Below are 12,107 nucleotides of genomic sequence, written 5' to 3'. Positions count from 1 at the left end.
ATGGTAATTCAAGCAACATTTAAAAAATTAAAAATTAAAAAAAAAAAATACATTTTTAAAAGTTAAACATGAGCATTCATGTTCATGTTAGTTCAAGGGGTTATAAACTTATCATACCTTGTTACTCTCATCTACATATTTAAATAAAAACAACTAAAAAAAATTTAAATTTAAAATCATTACATTGCTTGAGTTGTTTCTTGGTTCAAACTCCATCAAACGAAAGTTTTCATCAAATAAGATTTTTTTCGTAAGGAGAAAAGGGTCCTATTGGGCCAGAACTAGAGCAGTAAAAAAAAATGACACAACCCGAGAACCCGACCTAAACCGACAATGATATGAACCCGACCTGTACCTGAACAATAATGGGGTGAAACTAGTGCCCTGTAACCCGATCTGAACCCGACCTAATGTTAATAGACAACCGATTTAGTCCAATACTTTATGACCTTAACCGGAACCTGCACCCGACTTGATAATAACTGTCAACTGATTTAATCTGACCCGACAATAATCCGAACCCGGACTAGTACCAGACCCAATTAGAGCCTGCAAATGGTTAAAATCCAACACAACCTGTTATTGAACCGAGTCATGGAAGGTTAAATAAAATTTTATATACCTTTTGTTCAATTGCTTAGCTTATATACTCGTACAATTCTGTAAACCCTTAATCCTTAACAACATATTAGGTTCAACTTATATACCTTTTGTTTTCTATTACTTCATATATAGGTTTAATAAAAGGAAAAATTGCTGGGAATAATCCCACCTTTGGATTATTTTTAAATAATCCCACCTTTATACTCCATCTGCTCCTAATGGTCCCAACCGGTCAAATAACTTACTATACCAAGTTACCTTACACGTGTAAGTTTGTGATTGGTCAAAACAATTAAAAAAAATTAAAACAAGTTTTAAGTTTTTTAAGAAAAAGAATAAAAATAAAAATTAACTTAATAATTGAAAAAATCACCCATTAGCCTCAGCCACCCTCCCTGCCGCCTGTTCCCACCGACGTTGCTGTCGGAATCCCCTGCCCCACAGCGCCGACCACCAGAACGACTCCCCAAGCGCCGACACCCTCCCCCCCTCCCTCTCTCCTGAACCACCAACCTTCTTTCCACCGTCACGAAAACCCCATTAAAACCAACTATCCCCAACCCTCGAGAACCCGGCCATTCTCCGTCCTGATATCGACTCCCCTGCCTTATTCCCGTTTCGATTCCGACTGCTCTCCCCTACCCCCGTCCCGATTCTGTTCTCCCTCTCCTTTCCCCGTCTCGAGTTCGGCCTCTGTAAAGCTGTGACTCCAACCCAGCTGCCACAGGTTGTCCAGCGGACTCACCGGAAGAATAGGTGGGCTGATTCGCTGAAGGCCCACCATGCACTTGTGTGGGTTGAGAAGCTACTGGGCTTGCTGGACTCGTTGGAGAAGTGGACTGATGAGCTTGGAATGGTTCTCCAACTCCAAGTTCTTCCCTTAATTTATTTTCAGTAAAATCTTCATGAATTTCATAAGCATCATATTCATTATGTGTGATATTGACCACTTCGGGACTTTCAAACGGAAATACTTCCTCAACAAATTTGACATCTCGGGAGTCAAAAAATTCTTTATTTTCCAAATCAAACAATCTCCAACCCTTCTTTCCGAACGGGTATCCAACAAAGATACACTTTCAGTTACGAATAGCGAACTTATCTCCCTTAGTTTTCTGATTATGAGCAAAGCACAAACACCCAAAAGTACGAAGAGCATCATACAAAGGTGATTTACCAAAAAGTACCTCAAAAGTAGTTTTATTCTGCAAAAGAGGAGTGGGGGTGCGATTGATTAAGTGAGCAGCCGTAAGGACACACTCTCCCCAAAAATAAATAGGCAATTTTGCTTGGAATCGTAATGCCCTCCCAACATTCAAAATATGTTTATGTTTTCTCTCAACTCGTCCATTTTATTGCGAAGTTCCAACACAAGATGTTTGAAATAAAATTCCAGTGGCATTGAAATAATCACGTAAACAATTAAACTCAGTCCCATTGTCACTTTGGACCACTTTTATTGTTTGAGAGAATTGACGATCAACCATAGCAACAAAAGACATAAACATTTGAAATACTTCTAATTTATCAACCAACAAATAAATCCAAACAGCTCTTGAATAATCGTCAACTATTGTTAAAAAATAACGAGCTCCACAAGATGAAACATGTCTATAAGGACCCCACAAATCACAATGTACTTTTTCAAATATTCGAGAAGCTTTATTATTACTTAAAGGAAATTTGTCTCTTGGATGTTTAGCATGCATACATACTTCACAACCATTATTTAAATGCTCTTTACTACTACTAACACAAGGAATTAACTTAACTACTTTTTCCGAAGGATGACCGAGCCGACGATGCCATAGCTCCAAAGACGATGTTGCTTCCACAGAGGACACAAATTTCGGTTTGCTAAAGTATTACAGTCCGTCTCTCCTAATCCCCGTTCCAATCAGCTCCTTCGCTTGGTCCTGTATAGCACAAACATGTGAATCAAATTGAACAATAGTTTGTAAATCATCATTAAGTTGAGAAACAGAAAGTAAATTGCAACTTAAAGTGGGAACATAAAGAACTCCAGTAAGGGTAATTTTATCCGATAAGTAAACGGATCCGACCAAGGTAGCCACCACTTGTGACCCGTTCGGCAAACCAACAGGGCAGTCAATTTTTTGAGTGTCAAACAACTAAGAGGAATCCCCTGTAACATGATGTGTGGCACCGGTATCAATGATCCAAGATGAAACATCAAACTTACCGGTCAATCTATTATCGGGAACATTAGCATTACCGACAACCCCCGCAATGGCTTTCCATTGCTCCGGTGTGAATAGCTTCCCTAAGGCCGAAACAGAAGAATTTGATGATGAAGAAGACACACTACCACTTGTAGCAGCATTAGCACGAACTTGTCCTCGTCCTTGGCCTGTTGAAGAAGATCTCTTAGCATCGGGCCTACCCACAAGCTCATAACAGTGATTTTCAGGGTGACCCTGCTTCTTGCAGTGGTTACAAATCTTGTCAGCCCAGTGATGTGTCTATTTTATATAGTATTTTACCCCCGTCCCTTGGTCATAATTAGTAGTGTTTTTGGCTCTTTAGAGCCACTTTTATTACTAATTGGTGTTTTCTAGTGTTTTCGTAGATTTGGTTGACTTTTGCAGGGATTTATGCTTTTGGAGTATTTTCCCGAGATATTTTGGAGCAATCGCGAACATTGGAGAAACACGACCAGAGTTTATAGCCCAGGGCCGGTTAGAGCCATCAAACCGGTGATTAAGGGCTCGGTATAGGTGATACCGGGGCATTTGGACCGAGTATTCAAGACCTAAAGAGGAAACCCAGATTGGCCCGAAGAATTGGAGCCCAATCGAAGTCCAAATAGTGGCCCAAATGAGCCGCCCGGCCAAAAAGGCTGGCGCCCGGAGGCGCGCCCGGCCGGCCGAGAGAAGCTTAGTCTGGCGCCCGGTGACGCGCCCGGCCGGGCGCGAGATTGCTATTAGAGACAAAAAAGGCGCGCCCGATCGGCCGGTGCCTCGCCCGATCGGGCGCGTGTTTTATTAGTTGATGTTTAACGTAGTTTTAATTTGTTTTAGCTTAGGATTTTTGTACGGAGTATAAATACTCCTCCGTAATACGTTTTTAGTATCTCTTCTTCTTCTCTTCCTCTCCTCTTTACTCTTTCTTTACTCTCTTAATTATTCTCTTAGAATTCTCTCTCTAAACCTTTGTTCTTAATCTACTCTTAATTCCAGATTACTTTTTGGTAACGATTTCTCTTCCCTTAATCTTATTTGTTTATTTTATTCCTTTCATCATGATTTATTTTATTGCTTTGATTTGTTTAGTTTCTATTATGTGTGAGTAGTTTTATTTCTAGGGTTTATGGGGATATAATAAATAATATGAAGGGGTAATTTATTGTTGTTAATTATCAATGCTAGATTAATTTCCTATTGATTGATTTAATGCTCTGTGACTAGATAAGGCCTATCTTTTATGCATGAGTTTGACAATATTGATTCAAGATGCGAGAGATGAGAATTGATGTTTAGGTCTAGTTTCAATAGGCAGGTTAATTTATAAATGGTTAAGTCGAGATTCAAGAGATGAGATTTAATACCGATAAATTAATTGTGTGATTGTAATACGTAGCGAAAGCCCTTTACAATCTGGTTAATTGATGCATTGATGATTGACTATTATTGATTGTTGGTATTGCATGATAGTTTCTTATTGAATTGTTTTAACGTTTTACAATTGCGGCTTGTAAAAGTATAGCAATATTAAATTGATGAATCGAGCAGATGTTAATTTGATATTAAAGACTATTTTCAATAAGAACTTAGATCTAGTAAATTGCAAGAGCCTGTTAGATCTATGTTGATTAATAAATTGCGAGAGCCTGTTAATCATGTTATTTATGCAATGTCAATGATTGATTACTACGTTTTACCCTGGAGTATTATTTATTGGTGAACCTATGCCCTAGATCCTTTTATATATTGTTTTCTCCCTATTCCTATTCTTTGTAGTTTAGTTTCATACTCAAACATAAATATTGATTACTTAGATAATTTAGATTATAATAATTAATTAGGAGTAAAAAGACTTGTTTCCCTGTGGAGATCGACCCTACTTCCCTATCTACTTTAGTTAGAGGACTTAGGAATTATTTTTTATTAGGGGATACGACTTTACCCTGTCACCCAGCAAAATGAAGCCTCATGTCCTATTCTGCAACACTTCGAACACACGGGTTTATCCCGTCCTCTGCCACGATCATGTCCTGCTCGAACCGCAAAGCCCACAGCATCTGTCGGCTTTGAGTCAGCTTTGAGTTCGGCCTCCAAACGTGAAGTGCGAACTCGTTCTTCTTGAGTCACCAATTGATAAGCTCTGTCAAGGCTCGGAAGAGGATCTTGAGACAATATATTTGTGCGGAGTGAGGAGTAATAATCAGGGTACAAACCCATTAAAAAATCATGTAAGCGTGCTTGTGCTCGGCGTTCTTCATGTAATCTGCCAGCTGAACACGAAGCACAACAAGAGCAAGAAATCAGAGGCTCATGACGATCCAACTCCTGCCACAGAATATGTAATTTGCCAAAGTACTCAGAAACAATCATTAATTTGCTCTGTTCGCACTTAGCAATTGACGAACGAAGTTGCTGAATTCGGGGGCCATTAGTTTGAGAGAAGCGCTGTTTTAGGTGATCCCAAAAGGGTTTAGCTTCTCGAAATTTTAACAAAGAGGATTTTAATTGTGGATCAATCGTATTTGTAATCCAAGAAATTAGCATAGCATTAATTGCCGTCCAATCAGATTTCGTGCAAGGAGGTGATGGTTCGTTGATTATTCCATCAAGAAAGTCGAACTTCCTCCGAGCTTCCAAAGCCGTTTGAATGTCGGCAGCCCAAGAGTCATAGTTGTCTGCTATGAGACGTGTAGGAGTAATAAAATCCCCTGGTCGATCTTGCGACCCGAGGTAATATGGGGAATTTGACTCGATTTTTGTAGGTGGTGGTGGTGGTGTTTCATCACCGCCAGCCATGATAAATGAAAGAAAAAATTAGAGACTTTGGCCTGATACCATGTAAAGCTGTGAAATTTAGCTTGAATTTATATCTTAATAGCCTCCCACATATTTCCCCGCCGCAATTTTGTCCTCCGTCACACTCCCTTGCCTTGATTTCGGCCACCCAGACCACCCACAACACAATGATAACTCCGATCGGATGGTTTCGCAACTCCGGCGATCAACCGTGGCTGGCTGGAGCTGCAGTCCCAGTTGCTCCGATTGTATTGGGGTGGCTTAGGGCTGCTGCTTTTTTAAAAAATTGATTTTTTTAATTTAAAATTTTAGACAAATTGTATGGTGACACGTGTATTTTAGCCTAAAAAAAATAAAATAATACCAATTTAGCAAGTAACCGGTCACTTGGGATTGTTAGGAGCGGATAGGGTATAAAGGTGGGATTATTTAAAAATAATCCAAAGGTGGGATTATTTGTAGCGGACGGCCTAAAGGTGGGATTATTGCCAACAATTTTTCCTTACTAAAATATTGATGATGCTTGATCAAATAATGGAAGGTATAAATATATAGGTTCAACTTGACCACACCGATATTTATTTGAATTGAACTTGAACCAAAACCAAGAATGATCCAACTTTAAGATTATCTTACCCAACCCTAACTTGAACCCGAATGTACCATCTATTAACCCGCCCTATCTCGACTCAACACAATCTGAACCTGAAATTGAACTCGATCTGAATTTGACTTCAATCGAGCCCGACCAACACCCGAAAATGGTGAATGAATCATAACAACTTAAATTTAAATTGACCCGACCAGAACCTGATCTGAGGTTAGATTGACCCGGCATAACCAGATCCTGATTTGACCCGAAACTTGATTATTGACATTTTGACATACATGCCAACCAATTAAGGGAAGAACTATTTTTAAAAATGGAAGGATTATATTTTATTATTATTATTATTATTTTGAGCTTTCTTGATAAATGGAAGGATTGTATTTTGATGAAAATAAAAATAGAAAATAGAGAAACCTTGAATTTGAATGACAAATTAGGACAACATTGTGGAAAATGGGCATATTATGCCAACACATATCCACATGTGAAATGATATTCGACATATAATTCTATATTTTTATTTAGTAAAGTCTATAAATCGTGCATGTAAAACAATTAATCATAAAATCAAACAAACGATTTTCTTGGATTATTTAATCACCTCTTTCCTCTGCAATCACTATCAATTCTTCCCCAGATTTCTATCTCAATTTTAAGGTTTGTGAACATCTTCTCCCTTTGACTTAAAATTCATTGCTTTCTACTGCTATTTTTCATTTCTTCAACTGGGTATGTTAAATAATTCTCTATTAATTTTGTTACACCCCTTTTATTGGATTTTAATTGTTTACAATTCTGTGTTTTTCTGGGTTTTTTAATTTATGATTTTGCCTATTTCTGTTTGCTCTTGATTGCTTGAATTCCGAAGAAATTTAATTTTTTGAGTGTTTTTGCTTAATTGATTGGTGGGTAATTTAGGGACTTCTGTTTTTTATTTTTTGTTTGGTGTTTTGAGGGTTTTTGATTTTGCATGGGTATAATTGCTATGATTAAATTTGTTCTGGAAAAACTGTGTAGCTAATTTTAATGGAGTATTCAACACATAATTGACATTGGTAAGAAATTATCAATGGTTTTGTTTGAGAAGGGGGTTTGCAAGCACATCTACACATGTAGCACTAGAACTAGATAGAAGCGAATAGGAGAGGATAGATTCTTGAGTCTGGAAGCTGACCCAATTCATTTTGGAATGAGGTTATGGCATTTTCTGGGAATACCATGAGAGATAAAATCAGCTGACCCAATCCAATTTAGGAATGAAGCTTTGGGGGCGGTGTTTTCTGGAGTATCATGAGGGATTGATTCATGATATAGGCAGCCGACCCAAAATTCTATTTTGTAATGAGGCTTAGGCATAGCCCGGGAATGCCGAGAGATATCCATGCTATACTAGAACTATATAATCCATAATATGAATTTCATTCTTAAGTGTCAAAAAGTTTACTACTAATAATTTGATTGAAAGTGATGTTCTTAGATATATAAGTTTCAGTCAGCAATTCCTTTATTGGTTTTTTTCATTTTGTTTATGGTTAAGTGCAATACCTGTTTGACTACCAACTTTCCAAGATGTATGGTTGAAGCTCATTGATTGTGTTGATTGCAGTATTTAATCCAAAATGGTTGAGGAAAAGGCCTTCATTGCTAAAGATGTTACTGAAGTAAGCAGCCTGACCCTTTTGTACCCACATGGTAATATATCATAATTTATTAGACCTTATCGTTTAATGTGTTAAATTTGGGACTTGTGTAGTTGATTGGAAAAACGCCATTGGTGTATCTCAACACTGTGGTCGATGGCTGTGTTGCACGTGTTGCTGTGAAGTTGGAAGGAATGGAACCTTGCTCTAGTGTCAAAGACAGGTTATTTTTGTCTTTTTGAGTGTGTGTAGTTATTTTATTTTTCTGGGGCGAGTGAGATCTTGGCATGGGTATCATTTGCTATATGTGTTTGACAATTCTTCAAATTATTGTGCTCTTGCAGGATTGGGTTCAGTATGGTCACTGATGCTGAGAAAAGCGGGCTAATTACACCCGGAGAGGTTAGTATACAATAACATTTCTGAATATAGAATTTTTATGTTAAGGTAGTGACAGGCAGGGGCAATAATGGCTATCTGAATGAAATTCTACATGATGAATATGTTGATTAATTAACCCCTTTTGGAGATTGCTAGGGATAATTTAGGTGGATAAGCTTAACATGGCAAGGTCTAAGCTCTGTTCAGTGTTGTAAAATTCTTTTGATGTGCTAAATTGCTGATGGATGTGTTCTTTTTTCTCTATGGTTTAGAGTGTCCTAATTGAGCCCACCAGTGGAAATACTGGCATTGGATTAGCCTTCATTGCAGCAGCTAAAGGTTACAAGCTCATTATTACGATGCCAGCATCAATGAGTCTTGAGAGGAGGACTATTCTCAGGGCCTTTGGTGCTGAGCTTGTCCTTACTGATCCAGCAAAAGGTATGAAAGGGGCTGTACAAAAGGCTGAGGAGATCCGTGACAAGACTCCTAATTCATATATTCTACAGCAGTTTGAAAACCCTGCCAATCCAAAGGTAATGCTTGTTGGTTCGCTTTTGTGTATTTCTTTATTGGATTTATAACTTATAGGAACATTGCTCTGACACTTATATCCTTTGTGTAGATTCATTATGAAACAACTGGGCCTGAAATTTGGAAAGGCACAGGTGGAAAAATTGACATATTCGTCTCTGGAATAGGGACTGGAGGCACAATTACAGGTGCAGGAAAATACCTAAAGGAACAAAATCCAGATGTTAAGGTCAGTTCTGAGTTTCTGACATAGATGTGTGACAAATTTCTGATAGTGTGCTATATGAAGTTCTATGCTGATGTTTGTGAATATCTATGTCCGTTTTCTACTTCCTCTTTCATACCCTTATCATATGTTTTTTGTCTTCGTTCTTCAGCTGATTGGTTTGGAACCAGTGGAAAGTGCTGTATTGTCTGGAGGAAAACCTGGTAAGTAACAAAGCTATAACCATTGAAACTCTTGTTGATCCCTTATTATTGCTGGGGAGAGGCCTAAAAAAAATTATTTTAAAATTTATAATCATTTAGTTGTCAGTAAACATGGATAATTGTGCTGCCAGTTTTTACTGTTTTCAAAGGAAAGCCATGCTAAAAGGTACTAGACTTGTCATTGAAGTAACTTCCCAGTTCATCTACCTGTGTTCATCCTATCTAATGCTATGCTAGCCTGGACCTTGTAATACTCCCTCCGTTTTTAAATACTTGCTCCACTTTCCTTTTCCGGCCGTTTTTAAATACTTGCTCCATTTCCTTATTTGGAAAGTTTTTACAATATTTAATTAATTTATCTCACCAAGTGGACCCAACAATATTAATTTCATATTCTCTCTCCTTCAATTCTCTCCACTACTTTTGGGCTTTTACAATTTTTTATTCTTCCACCAACCCCACTACCTCTAATATTTTATTACTTTCTCCAATTTCTCCTAAAACTCCGCGCATGGAGAAATGGAGCAAGTATTTAAAAACGGAGGGAGTATTTTGTTATGGACTGATTTTCTAACTTAGTATTTCTGATTTAACAAGGCAATGAATAAAGATGAAAGCTTGATGTTTGATTGATGATGGCTAAAATGTTACAAATGATAGTTTAATTAGCTTGAGGCTATTACCCTCTTGATAACTTTAGGTTATCACTCTCTCTTAGTAAATTCAGGTTGCCGTTCTCTCTCATTTCCTCAATACAAATCTCATGCCTTCTATTGCTATGCTACTGCCCTTTTATAATCAAGAAAAACTACAAAAATAACCTGTTATTGATAATGTTTGTCCTCTACTGCCCAATAGTATCATAATTTGTTGCCACACTCCCTACTCCCTAGTGCTCCCTTAATTAATTTTGTCTCCTAGTGTTGCTCCTGTCCATTACATACTTGGCAAGGGAGGGATCCAACTTCTCTTGTTTAGATATGACCTGGGGTGTATAAAAGGAATGGAATTGGAGATAACTATTTTCCTTGCCGTTACAATATTAAATCCTTTCAATTATGGAAATATTTGGAAGGAAACTACAAGCTCGCATCTTCCCTCCCCTCCCTTTCCACAATAGCTATCCAAATATATTGCTGACCAGTCAAATTCTGTTTTGGCCTTTAGTACCCACATTGAAACTCTTTAATGCCAAAAAAATCACCACTCACTTCCATGAACTGCATAGCTTACTTGTAATTGTTGTAGAGAAAACCTTTATTGGTTTCTATCCCCAATCGTAACTCGTAGGGATATTATGTACTCAACTTTCTCTGATTATAACAACTGGTTCTTTGTCAACACATTATTCTTGGAGTTTTGAAAAATAAAAGAATCGTAGTCTAAGTTTATTAGGCAATACTTCTATTAGAGAATTAACTTGGTAAAATTGCATGTTTGACTGTTTGTGTACATGTACAGGTCCTCACAAGATTCAAGGACTTGGAGCTGGATTCATACCTGGTGTTCTGGATGTGAATCTTATCGATGAAGTGGTCCAGGTGAGCTTTCTACTCTACATGATGGATTTCTTCTTCTAATTATGTTAGATGCTAGTATGTATATTTCTCTGTAGCTCCACTTATGTCTTGTTCAGCTTAGTGGATTGTTCTTTTCTTTTTTTTTTTTTCTTTTTTCTTTTGTTAATTAATTAGGTAGGTGTTGTCCATTAGAATACAAGTTTTTCTCCGTTAATAGTCACCATTTACTTATAATGATACTCTCTCTAGCTGTAACTTCTTAGTATTACATACTTCACGTATGTGCTTTGATAAATATAAATAAATGGAGAACTCACTGCCTTTCATTTATCTTTTTCTTTTCTTCATCTTTTGTGGCGGGTGGACTAAATATACAGATATCCAGTGAAGAATCTATTGAAATGGCCAAATTGCTTGCCCTCAAGGAAGGTTTGCTGGTAAGTTCTTGAAATTTTAGTGTATTCTACTTGCTTTCTCCACCTGCATCTGTCTTCCAATTTTCTTTGTACATCATCTTTGCTATGATAGTAATACGGTGTTTGGGAAAAATCATCTTTCAGGTTGGAATTTCATCTGGTGCTGCTGCTGCTGCTGCCATTAAAGTAGCTAAGAGGCCTGAAAATGCTGGAAAACTCATAGTTGTAAGCCCACTGCTCTTTTTCTCCTATACTAGGTTTCATTTTACTTTCATAGTCTAATTAAAGACTAATAAAATGGAAATATTACACAGTGAACATGAAGGGATGGCGGCTTCTTTTGACTAATTACATCCTCTTTTTTTATCAGGCAATCTTTCCCAGCTTTGGCGAACGATATTTATCCTCCGTCTTGTTTGAAACAGTGAGGAAGGAGGCAGAGAGCATGCCTATTGAGTCCTAAGCTTTGAGTTTACCTTTCATGATCTCGGATACTTCACAGCCAGTGCTCCTTTAGGGTTATCCCATTTGTCTTAATTTTTTCTTTTTCTTCTTCTGTATTCGTAGACTAGCGTAGCATGGCCTTTGTGTATTGGAATAATGACAGTTATGTTCCTGATCTTTGGTCATACTGCACTAGCAACCATGGTTTGCAATGTACGAAAATACTGTATTACATCCTATTATGAAACTGCAGTTATTGTACATTGTGTTGACTCCCTTATAATTTCCCAGGATTAAAAGATCCTTTACTTTGCTTAGTTTGCTAGGAACTCCATGTGATCAAATCTACCGTAATATATTTCTATTGGATAATCAATTCATATCACAAAAAACTTGATATGCTAATTATATTGAATCCTTTACCCCATATTTTTTTTTACTGGTACCTTTTTACAAAGTACTCCCTCTATTCCTTTTTTTGTGCTATGAACCCACTTCATGTTAGAATTTCATGAATCACATGGCAAATA

General features: G+C 37.4%; 1 protein-coding gene across 2 annotated transcripts; it reads left to right on the top strand.

Moving 5' to 3' along the window:
* The first annotated feature begins 6,715 nt into the window (after positions 1-6,715).
* Positions 6,716-11,838, top strand: LOC145628887 (cysteine synthase). 2 transcript variants are annotated; one of them, XM_081681320.1, is made up of 11 exons: positions 6,716-6,870; positions 7,820-7,874; positions 7,967-8,076; positions 8,198-8,255; positions 8,507-8,770; positions 8,860-8,997; positions 9,146-9,197; positions 10,659-10,738; positions 11,095-11,154; positions 11,278-11,358; positions 11,504-11,838. In XM_081681320.1, the coding sequence occupies exons 2-11, from the start codon at positions 7,833-7,835 to the stop codon at positions 11,594-11,596; spliced, it is 978 nt and encodes a 325-aa protein (XP_081537446.1). In that variant the 5' UTR covers positions 6,716-6,870; positions 7,820-7,832; the 3' UTR covers positions 11,597-11,838. The 2 variants fall into 2 exon arrangements, with proteins under 2 accessions (XP_081537446.1, XP_081537447.1); XM_081681321.1 differs by having other exon boundaries at positions 6,859-6,942.
* The last annotated feature ends 269 nt before the right edge of the window (positions 11,839-12,107 follow it).

This window comes from Chenopodium album, chromosome 4 (genome assembly GCF_948465745.1).
Source record: "Chenopodium album chromosome 4, dcCheAlbu1.1, whole genome shotgun sequence".
NCBI lineage: Eukaryota > Viridiplantae > Streptophyta > Magnoliopsida > Caryophyllales > Amaranthaceae > Chenopodium > Chenopodium album.
Note: the sequence above shows the minus strand (reverse complement) of the source record. Positions and strands in the feature narration are given on the sequence as shown.